This window comes from Lontra canadensis, unplaced genomic scaffold (assembly GCF_010015895.1).
Source record: "Lontra canadensis isolate GAN:19392208 unplaced genomic scaffold, GSC_riverotter_1.0 scaffold50, whole genome shotgun sequence".
Classification (NCBI taxonomy): domain Eukaryota; kingdom Metazoa; phylum Chordata; class Mammalia; order Carnivora; family Mustelidae; genus Lontra; species Lontra canadensis.
This window is the reverse complement of record NW_022631044.1, coordinates 8,211,311-8,223,833: the sequence shown is the minus strand read 5'-3', so window position 1 is coordinate 8,223,833 and position 12,523 is coordinate 8,211,311. Positions and strand designations below refer to the sequence as shown.

Below are 12,523 nucleotides of genomic sequence, written 5' to 3'. Positions count from 1 at the left end.
ATAATGTGGTATTTCAGTAAAATGGAATCTTTTAACTTAACAAAAATAACTGCGATAGTTTCACATCATCTCCCAAATCCTCTTTTTTATTTACATGTTGAACCTCCAAACACTTAAATGTATCACAGAGAACATGGTTCTAGAAATTTCATGACTGCTTTTTTGTCTGCTTTTCACAGACAAACTATTCAGATATTCTAAAGTCCTTTCCTAATTAACCATTTGTGGAATAGCAATGTCAGTAGCTCCCAGACATTCATTTATTCCACAAATACAAGTGTCTACTATGGCCCTCTTGGGATGGGTATAAATACATGAGGACTATAGGGACAGACTGACTCAATTCAATCTCTGTTATGAACAGTGTGAGTTACTGTGCAATTTCCCTCAGGTCATTATACTGGAAGTCATCAAGTCATCAGAACACAAGATTAGAAATATAAAAATACTAAGCAACAGTCTATTCTTGGAACTTTTTCCTCATAAAATATAATATTTCTTTTTAATCTACCTCTAATATTTATAGATCTTAGTAGGACTGGAGTAAGAAGGACTCTAATCAAATGGGCAAAGTTGTGGGGGTGGTAAAGGCAAATATGACTAACAGGATTTGGAACACTTTCCCTAGAGAAAGCATGCAGTATCCAAAGGACAAGAAGGATCCCATCCATGCAGTCCCTGCTCTGGAGGGCCCTCGGGATCATTACCTTCATATATGAAGGGATCTTCACCATATAATCTAATAGCTTCATAAAAACAATGGGTAATCTAGTTGGTCCAAAGTAGTTCAAAAATTAAGTAAAATAGGCCAATGAGAAATCTGTTTATACGTTATAAAAATTTTTTTAAAGCTCTACTTATGGTGCAATTTTAAAACATGTATATTTAAATGTCTAAATTTAAATTTTATCTTAAATTTAGACATTATTGAATAAAAAGCATTTAAAGATACATCTACTCCGTTAACTTGAAAAACAAATGTCAGAAACTGTCTTTAGTAAGACCAGATACAGCACATTTTTTAAAAAAAACATTTAAAAAAAAAAACTTTTTAAACCATAGGACCTTTTAGACAGATCCATTGTTCTTATACAAACAGCATATGGTAAGCAGTATAGTGATAATTTTGAAAAACATCTGATAAGTGAAATAACATAAATTTGCATTTTGCAGTATAAAAATTGTATTTCTTACAGCTAATTAGAAGACTAATAAGATTCTCATAAACGGCACTAACATCTTACAATAAGCTAATTTCTAACATACACACTAGTACAAACTAAAACATTGCCATAACGGAAATTTGGCTCTGTCTAGCAAAATTACATAGGCAATTAACCTTTGACCTTGGAATCTCACTTCTCAGCATCTGTATCAAAGACACACTCATAAAAATACAAAAAGAACACACATTACATTGTAGCACTGTTCATAACCCTAAGGGAATAGAAACCACACAAATGTTGACCAATGGAAGTTAGTTAACTATCCTGTAACAGACACTATATACTTTTAAAAGAACTGAAGAATACCAATTAATATACTATATACTGCTACAGAGCAGTTTTTCAATCTTTTTTTTTCATTGTTGCCCCCAGAAGTTCTTTTAGATATTTTTATTCCTAATCACCCCATACATATACTTAATATCACAGATAGAGTGTATATCTGTTTATGTACCTTGGCCCTTTGGAGGGCCACAAGCCATTATAACATCCAATTTTTTTCACCCTTCAAGAACCAATTCTTGCCCCCTTGCAGAGACAGCTGCCACTTAGAAGGCAGACTATAGAGTGATCCCCAGGTGTACTGTAAAGATGAAAATAGCAAGGAAGAGAAAAGTAATACAGTATACTAATGCTTATCTAAGAGTAGGGACAGAAAGAGAGATGGCTGGATGGATGACGGATAAATGTAAATTAAAACTTTTTAAAATGGTGACCTATAGAGTAGGTAGGAAGGAAGGAACCAGAGAGAAGTTAAATTTCTTTGACCATCCTTTGTTTCAGAAATTTGACTTTGGAACCACATAACTACTTAACATAGTTCTAGCACAACGTTATATTTAAAAATTTCAACCCTTAAATATTAAGAGCAAATGAAACAAATGAACTTAACAGCACATCAAGTTAGCAGCAAATGTATATAAAGAAGAATTATTTCAAGTGACTTTAAAACATAGAAATTAATCCACTTATTCCACAGGGATATAGCTTAAGGAAAAGAAGAGGAAGAAATCCTCCATGTTTGTAGCAATAATACTGTTAGTTCTGAGAGCACTCTATGTATATTGTGGGATAAAGCAAATGAGTAATTGTGTTTTAATGTCCTTCGGAGCCGCAGTTTTCAAAAGCCTGTATACATATATAAGATTAATGAAGTAAAAACTTTATGGTCCTGAATTTAAATGGAAATACCAATATGAACTCAAATTTTTTCTTTAAAAAGGAAACCTGTTTTCTAGCTCTGTCCACTACAAAGGCCTAAAGATAATGACCAATCCAATACCAAGGAACACATCTGCTACCCAGACTGTAATTTTTAAATACCATTTCCTACTAAAAGAAACTAGTGCTCCTTAGGAAAATGGTGGATTACAAGTCTGGGACAGAAAAAGAATATGAACATCTAATCATAACACAAAGTAAGAAAACTACCAATCAAAAGCTCCTGGAATCATGTAAAATACCACAAAAATGAACTTGAGCCTACAAAAGACAGAATAATCTGAACGCTGACAAAAATAAAAATAGCAAAAAAACTTACTTCAAATATATATAAATTCATGTTTATAAAAATATAACTTTTAAAAATCATCAGTTACCTTTGGAAGATGCTAGATTTTCAATTCGTTAATTTTAAAACTGCCAAATTAAAAAAAAAGGAATCTAAAACATCATCCTGCCTCGCCTTGTAAGAACTGTCCTTAAGTGTTATCAAATTGTTATGGACAAATATAACTTTATAGAAATATTCCAAATTCATAAACGATTAAGGAAGTACAGAATTAGAATATCATTATTACATGTAACCCATAATGAGATAATAAGTCTAGGCAATGTTCATCAAATGGCTGGTAATATCATAAAAAGAGAAACAACCAGATATATGCCTTTTCTTTAGGATTTGGAATCTTTTCTTTTACTTAAATATAAATGCCTAGTGAAATGTTACAATAATATCATCTCTTTTGCTGAGATAAAAGTATCTTTTTTTATTAGTTTCAAAGTAGAATTTAGTGACTCATCAGTTGCATATAACACCGTCTGCTCATTACATCAAGTGCCCTCCTAATGCCCATCACCCAATTAATATCGCCCCCCACTAACCTCCCCTAGATATATGCCTCTTGGCTGAAATACACACCGTGACTTATTAGGTGCTCCTGCCAAAAAGTAAACCTTAAATCTAATCAAGCCTTTAATTCTAACTAGCAGTTTACAGAAAATATAGGCAAAAGAAAAATGTGCTTAAACATGGAGATGCAGCTGGCAAAATCTAGACTGTGAAAAGCTTTGTAAGATAAATAACTCAATTTCTTTTCTTTAAAGATTTTATTTATTATTTATTTGACAGACAGAGATCACAAGTAGGCAGAGAGGCAGGCAGAGAGAGAGGAAGGGAAGCAGGCTCCCTGCTGAGCTGAGAGCCCGATGCCCAATGCCAATGCCGATGCCCAGCTGGATCCCAGGACCCTGGGATCATGACCTGATCTTTAACCCACTGAGCCACCCAGGCGCCCCATAACTCAATTTCTTGAAAGGGAGAAAATGAGAATGAGGAAGTATATATCAAAAGATGTTGATATATATATCAACCAAAAAAAAAAAAAACACAGAGAAATATCAATCACAATGTATAGGTATTATTTGGATCCTGATTTCAATAAACACATAAAAAAAAGAAATTTGAGACATGAAAATTTGATTTGAACAATGGCTAGCTTTTTAAAAATATGAATATTGTATTTTAAAATATCTTTATCTTTCAAATATACATAATGAAATATTTGCCAAAGAAGTAGAATGATGTTTGGATTTGTTTCAAAATAAACTAGGAGTAGGGGGTATAGAAAAGACAAAGCTGGCCATGAGCTGGTAACTCACATGTGATAACTCAAATTTACCCAGCTTTATATAGTTCTCTTCATGTAATTTCCTGTTTCTGTGTATGTTTGAACTTTCAGTAAGTTTTTTAAAAAGCAGCAACAGAGTAGGATATAAAGCTACACATAACTTTAATGTTGCTTGGTTCTCAGCCGATTATTATGAAGATCTTTGGTTCCGTTTCAATACAGACCAAAGGTTAACACTCAGGTATATGCTACCTTCGGGTATGAATAGTCTTCAACAAATCCCAACAAAGAATTATGGTGGGCAATCTAGATGACAGTATCTTACTGATGTCTGAGTATCAGAATAATAAATAAAGATTTGTCTAAACAAATTCTTAAACAAAATTTCCAGAATTATAATGTTCTACAAGATTCACCTATTTATCTTTTTTAAGTCTTGGTGACTTTGGTAATAGCTGCAATAATAATGGCCTGCACATTATTAACCATATCAAAATTATTTAATAAACAAAAATGTGCTAAGTTTAAAATTACGTATACTAATAATCACATACTGTAATTTAGAGTGATAAAAGAAATCTACTGAAACAACAAGTAACTAAAATACCACATTCTGAAAAAGTATATAGGTTCATATATCTAACTACATAAATTAGGACAGTTCCAAGACTTTCTACTTTGATATGTCTCAATGTGTACATTAATTCAGACCTTCTAGTAAGTTGTATGTTCACTACAAAAATCTCTGTGCTGCTTTTATCAGAGCAACTTATATATCAATTAACTGTACTATAATACTAGCTTCATCAAATAGCAGCACATCTGCTTTTTGGCTTCATCCCAGAGCATACAATGTGGATGTTTTCTTACCATACTGTTGTGAAGATCTAAATTATGGAAGATTATACCAGGATCGAAGAATATCTTACTTTTTTATAACTTCCAATAACAAAAATCCCTTAAATGGAATCCCAAGGTGACCTCTGATGAGTGAAACCATGTAATAAGCTGGAACTTATAATTAACTCTGTTTTCCACCTTTTCTCCCCCACCCTCCCAAAAAAAGGAAAAAAAAGTCTTATTATGACTAGAAAACAAACTAGTTTCATTAATTGTTATCAACTACCATGGTAAGTCCTGGCTCAATGGACATATAACTCAACTGCGAACTTATAACCCAACTGCCCACAAGTTAACATCTACCGCACTATAAAATCAGCATTGACATACAGAGAGGTTTTTTTGAGATTCCATATATCCTCAATCAAATATATTAAAAAGCATACATAGCTCTCAGGTCAGATGAGACCTGGGTTGAATCTCAACTCTACTGTTTTGTAACTTGCTGTATGACTTGGAGCAAGTTATGTAAGACTTTCTATGCTTCAATTTCCTTATCTATTAAAATAAGGATAAGACTACTTATAGAGGTTTTTGGGGGGTGGACGGAGCCAAATAACATATGCAAAATACTTTGCACAGTACATGGTACAGACTACCATTCAAAAAGTGCTCTTAGGTTTTACAGTGGTGATGGTTGTAGAATGGTGGTAGTAAATAGAAAGGAAAAAAGTTAACAACAATGATGAAAACTGAGTTTCTACATAAACCTTTATAATAAGAAAGCAAAGAACATTATATCCCTGAATTTCAAAGCAACTGAAGATTCTCTATTTCAAAATCTGCAAGATAAGGTTCAGATATTTGTTAGGCCCACAATAAAACTTCTGTATCAAACTTGCATTTGAATGTCCTTATCTCAACATCACAAGATAATGTGTAATGTAGGTCTCTTGTCTACTTATAAGCATCAGTGATGTTAACTGTGTTCTTAGTTATTAAAATGATTATGCCCAATGCAGGGTTCGATCCCAGAATGCTGGGATTATGACCTGAGCTGAAGGCAGATGCTTAACTGACTGCCCCACCAACCTGCCCCCAATCTTTCATTTATTTCTCAGCGCTGTCCTATACAGAGGATAAAAGCACTGTATAGAATGAGCTCCCAATATTTATCAACATTCATGACATTATACAGTGAAAGACCAATGAAAGTGACAAAATTAGTATTTATTTAAAAATACCTTCAAGGGTGCCTGGGTGGCTCAGTCAGTTAAGCATTGGACTCTCGGTTTCAGCACAGGTTATGATCTCCGGGTCCTGAGACTGAGCCCCATGTAGGGCTCTGCACTCACTGCAGAGTCTGTTTATCCCTCTCCCTCCTCTTCTGCCCCTCAACTAATAAAACCTTTTAAAAAAGTAAAAATAGGGGCACCTGGGTGGTTCAGTCAGTTAAGCCTCTGTCTTCAGGTTAAATCATGCATGATCTCAGGGTCCTGCTATAGAACACTGCCTCAGGCTCCCTGCTCAGCTCGGGGTCTGCTTCTCTCCCTCTGTCCCTCTCCCCCGACCACCACATGTGTTCTCTCTCAAAGAAAATATTTTTTAAAAAATAAAAGTAAAAAATAAAAATACATCCCATTCAGACATTCAAAAACCAGAATATTTACAATTTCAGAGCTAAAAGGGAAACTAAAAATCTAGACATCCAAGTCTAGATTAAGCTCCTCCCCTGAAGTTACAGCTCCCTAACAATCTATACATTCGTCATCATAGAGTATTGCACTGTAGGATGACAACCCAGTCATTTCTGTCTCCTTCATTCTGCCAAATAAATCGTGAAAACACTCTCTGCTCTGTTCATGGCAATATTCCCAATAATCTGCCTGGTGTCTGACATGTAAAGGTAATCAGTAACCATGTCTTGAATGAATGAATGAATGAATCAATCAATCAATCATTTATGTCATTAAATTTGGGCCACCTTTTAAAAAATTCATTCTAAATATTCCCATTACTTATCCTTAGTCAATAAGAATTTATAACTCAGTTAAATTTATTTTGAAGCTAACTTTTCCAGACTGTATTAAGTATCTATTAAGTTACAGAATACATCTTCCATACAACTTCTTTATAGTCACTTAGTAGTGTAAGGTTTGGATGGGTTTTCCAGCAGAGCGACTTCTACAAGGACACTGCAAGCCTGCTTAACTGAATGAAATTTTGATGGCCTGTATCTGGTTTATCTACAAATTAAACATTTTGACATCATCTCACATGAAATAACTAAAATCATAAGGTTAAAAATATTTTCAAAATGTAAGAATGCAGGAAAAACTGGGTCTTTTCCATCACCATATGGAATTTTTTGCAGTGATAAACACTGATAGTTAGAAATTAATTTTAATAATTAGCAAATAATTATATTATATATAAATATGTAACTGCATTATTAAATAACTACTTAATAATTATCAAATTTAAAACCTATTCAAGAACTTTTAAAATGAACTTAATTTTAGACATTCCTTCCTGCACCTTGATCTTCTAACTTGACACAAAACTATTTCAACATTTTCAAATTGTTATTTTCAAAGTTATGACTGGCCTTTCATTAGTACCACCTATCAAAAATATAATTTTGTTTCTCCATTCAAATGTTTCTGTAAATACTGGTGCTTACAGCGTTTGTTTCACTAAGACTAAAATATCACAATGATAACACTACTAAACAGATAAATCTGGAAGAAGAAATATTCATGTAACTTACATACATTCACACTTCCTCAGCTAACATTACACACTAAAATTTATCCTTTCAGAACTGCTAACATTATCTCTAAACCCTTATTTAAAGGACGTACCGGAAGCTGTGAATGCCCTGAAGCTCCTGCTGTAGAACCTCCTGTGTTGTTGCTATTAAGTCCAAAGCTCCAACAAACTCAGAAGTGGATAACAACACCTGCACTGTAGGCTGAGTCTGGTGTACAGTGGCCATTAACTTGAGTTTATTGTACACTTTAACACAATTGTTTCTGGTAAGTGCCAGTCTTAAAATGTGTAGTGATCCTTCACACATTACTTTATCAATCTGTGCAATCTTATCTCGAAGCATCTTTACAGCCTGGGAAGTTTTCTTGAGGTAGTCCTGCAATTCGTGTTGAGAGGTCATTGCATGAAAAAATGCTTCAGAACGTAGAGAGATCTGGTGAGCAATGTTTACTTCCACAATATCCAGATAATGGCTCAGCTTAAGAAAGAAGAAAAAAAAAACACGGAGTATTATAAGATTACTTTCTTTGACTATCCCAATACTTTCTGAAAATGATACAATTTTAAATTTTATTTTAAAATCCTATTGTCTGAACAATTTTAAATCCTATCATATGAACTATTTGATTATGGGATTCTTGATACTGGGCAAAATAAACTGGAAGGGAGATGAAAGGTAACAACCCAAAGAGTAATAAATATAAGACAAAAGAGTAGAAGTAGCCAATTTACCTTCTTTCTCTGCTCCTACTACTGCCATCCAAACACCAACTACTTTCTACAAAGTAAGAGTACCCCACAGTCATCTGAGATTATAATGTAGTTTCAGAAGTTCTCAGATCCGAGACAGAATGATCTCCTTAACCCCCACACCATCACACATCACTCATCTGATTAGAAGTTTATTACAGTTACCATTTATTGACTCCTTCTTTCTATGTACCAGGCAGTCGTATTTTATATACATAATTTTCTAGTTTTAACAATCTTAGAATACAGGTATTAGTATTCTTATTTTACAGATGAGGAAACAGGCTCAGAGACATTAAATAATTTGAATAAGATCATATGGCTAGTAAGTGGGAAAACTAAAATTTGAACCTAAGCCTGTCTGACTCAAAAACTGAAGCTCTTTCTACCATACCACTCTGCCTCAAAAGAATCTGACAGATTCATGATCCAGTCACAAATTATGGAAAATACTAGAATTTACTGGGACTTTTTTTCAAGGCTGCTTATTTTGCATTTCAAAAATTATTCTTTAACCAATTTGTAAAACTCAGTATATATTTGTAAATACACACACACACACATATTTGTAAAATTCCAATATATTGGAAATTTATTTCCAATATATTTTCCCCTTAAAAAGCTTGACATATGCCTTAAAAGAGTTCATATATATTTTATTTGTAACACAAGCAAGATTAATTCCTAGAGCAACATATATTAAAATGCTTTCTAATTTCAAATATGGACTTCTAAAGCTTGAGTTGCCTTTTCTTCCTTTCTAATTGCATATGCCTTTTTTGGCTACATTATCTTTCCATTTCTCTCCCACTTTTTAACTTTTAGATTCTTCAACCTATAGCTCAAACTTTGGGCATTATCTCTCAACATCTCAGGAGAATTCAGTGTTAAAGGGTTAATGCACTTTCAACATTTAGGACTCATAAGATTAGAAGATAGTATTTGGTCACTAAGACTATTTTCTTCAAACCATGCAGGATAACACATATCTTCAACAAGGCTCCTTCAGTAATCTATTATAATATACAACAGGTTACAAACAAGAATTTTTTCCATGGTTTAAATCTCTTGAGATTATACCCTTTTGGTATTGTTCTTTTCATCTTAAACATGGCTTGTTCACTTATTTACCCAAAAAGCAATATGGGGACAAAGGTACTTGGGTACCTTGTAAGCTAAAGTGGACTCAATTTTCAGAATAGGAAATTTGAGAATGTAACTCCTTCAGGACACTGCTATTGAAAATATGGTTTATATGCTGCTGCCAGTCTGTTAACTATTTAACAGGTCCATGATAAAATAAGGTATTTGCTGGAAAGTAAATCAACTATATCACTAAGCCCACTGCATTATTTTTTCATAGAAAGACCTTCTTAATAAAGGAAGTAGTGCAATGATTTACATTCTAGTGCAAGCTCCTTATTTCATCATAGGCCAGGACTTTGGGTAGCACTAGAGTGGGATACAAATTAACTAATCCTCTTTGTAGCATCCCCTCTCTTTAAAAATCACAAGATAAAAACAGCTGTTTATCAATCATATAGTGAGTATGAAAGTGTTCTCTTGGAATTATTTCTTCCATTCCTTTTCTAAGAGAGTAGAATAAGGACCCAGAATGTAAACATAACAAACCTGATTCTGCAACTTAACAAAAAACCAAATTCTAATCCTTTAACTAAACATTTACCATGAAAAGACTTTCACTTGAACTTCAAAAATTTCTGCAAGTTATCAATATTCCATTGATCCATTCTTTTCAAAAGTGTAATATTTTCCGGGAGCCTGGGTGGCTTAGTGGGTTAAAGCCTCTGCCTTCGGCTCAGGTCATGATCTCAGGTCCTGGGATCAAGCCCTGCATGGGGCTCTCTGCTCAGCAAGGAGCCTGCTTCCCCCACTCTTTCTGCCTGCCTCTCTGCCTGCTTGTGATCTCTCTGTCAAATAAATAAATAAAATCTTTAAAAAAAAAAAAAGCGTAATATTTTCATAATTCATTTCCTAGAACAATTTTTAGTCTTCCTAAAAGTATTAGGAAAGATTAGTATTGAGGATCTTTTTTTAAAGATTTCACTTACTTATTTGACAGAGAGAGAGATCACAAGTAGGCAGAGAGGCAAGGCGGTGGGGCGGTAGGGGTGAGGGGAGCAGGATCCCCGCCAAACAGAGCCCAGTGCGGTGCTCGATCTCAGGACCCTGAGATCAGGACCTGAGCCGAAAGCAGAGGCCCAACCCACTGAGCCACCCAGGCGCCCCTAGGATGAGATTTTTATTGGCTTTTGTTTTTTTCTTTTAAGGTATTATTTTAACAGGGTATATATTGGAATGTGAAAAAGCAATCTGCAAGTAGGTCTGTGCCCCTAAACCCATAATTTTCATCAGATTTATGAATTTGTTCTTACTCAAGGAAAACCTTTATAGGTAAAAATGTTGCCAAAGGAAATATTACTTCATTTTTATTTTCAACTATGGAAAAGGAATAGTCAATGATTCTTTCCCTACATTTCTTCTCCTCTTCTCCCCAAACTAGTTTTTTCTTCAGTTACTAGACCTCATTTATTGAATAGTCTTCCTGAGACAAGTTTTCAGAATGCCAAGAGATCTCACTAGCCTGAAACAAAATGCTTTCTTCTCAGTTTAAAACCAGTTTTAGAAAAGCTCTAAACTGCTGAGAAAGAACAGGAATAAAAAATCTTTACTTCCTATTCTAGTTTTAAAAGATTCTTGATATGTGAGTTAAGGTATGTTTAAAACTCTGTAACACATTGACTTCTCAACATATTACAAAATATTGTAAAAGTTTTTAAAAACTGCTGACTAATAACATGCAAAAGGTTAGGCTTTGCAAAGCTAAAATTACAGCATTGTATTTTTAATGCAATTTTTTAAAGATTATGTATTTATTTATTTGACAGATAGAGATCACAAATAGGCAGAGAGGCAGGCAGAGAGGAAGGGAAGCAGGCCCCCTGCTGAGCAGAGAGCCCGATGCAGGGCTTGATCCCAGGACCCCAGGACTCTGGGATCACAACCTGAGCCAAAGGCAGAGGCTTTAACCCACTGAGCCACCCAGGCCCCCTTTAATGCAATTTTTAATACAATACTGTATATTTCAAATACCATATTTTTGCTCCAAAATAATCATCCCTACGATGTGGAAATAAGGAAAAATGGTACCACAGCAAAAGTTGGTTTTCCATACTTCAAATCATAAAGAATATAAAATTAGTCAATATATTGTTTGGGATAACTGAAATTCCATCGACTGCTATTTTAGATTAAGAAGCACTCCAACAATTAGCTTCTTTTTCACCAGCACAACTTGTTTTCCACTGAATCAAATGCTCTTATTTTATCAGTTAGATTTGAAGGCAGTAACAAAAAATATGAAAAAATTAAAAGAAATAGCCCTTAATAAATAACTAAATCAGAAACCACACAAAAGGTACCACTTAACCAGAATAAAGTTTTCTACACGGAAAAAAGTAAAAATGAAATTACCTTTTCTTGTAGCAACTTTGAGGAAGCTGCATCACGATTTCCTTTTCCACCAGCAGTATTAAAATGAGACCATGGTAAAACTGAATTAAAAGTTAAGGAATCGTCCAAGGCAAAATCTGGTTTCATAAAAATCTATTAAAAAATGTATTTTCCTCATTAGATAAACATTTTTTAATATCCATTATCCCTTCAAACATCCTAAGACCATTAAAGATGATTAACTTAGATCTGAAGCATAAACAGCAAAAGTAATACATTGATTTATACAAAAATCTGTATAAAAAATGTATAGTGTTTCATCAAGCTAAAAATACTCATAAAAATAGAAAAATGTATTTTGTCTTCACCAATGGAGGCGATCATTCCATTACCATGCAATCAAATTAACTAATGCAGTCCCACCAGGCACACACCAAAGGGAGATATCCTACTTATATCAAAATTTCTGTATTATTTCCCACTGAAGTAGTTTTTTAAAAATGCCAAGTATCAAGTTCTCTATATTTATTTTTCTACTTTCTCCTGCTTAAAATGCTTTCAAAATTAGTTTTGTAGATTAGACATATACTGAATTTTAAAACCAGAACAAAT

At 33.8% G+C, this 12,523-nt stretch overlaps 1 protein-coding gene across 8 annotated transcripts in view; it reads right to left on the bottom strand.

Moving 5' to 3' along the window:
• VPS54 (VPS54 subunit of GARP complex) overlaps positions 1 to 12,523 on the bottom strand; it is a 102,244-nt gene that overhangs the window by 43,182 nt on the left and 46,539 nt on the right. For all 8 annotated transcript variants that reach the window (XR_004384580.1, XM_032873788.1, XM_032873793.1 and 5 more), the window contains 2 exons: positions 11,933 to 12,064; positions 7,780 to 8,165 (listed from right to left, as the gene is read on the bottom strand). Coding sequence is in view for 7 of the 8 variants with exons in the window: in XM_032873788.1 (XP_032729679.1) it covers positions 7,780 to 8,165; positions 11,933 to 12,064 (518 nt within the window). In the remaining variant the exon portion in view is untranslated. The remainder of the gene's footprint in view (positions 1 to 7,779; positions 8,166 to 11,932; positions 12,065 to 12,523) is intronic.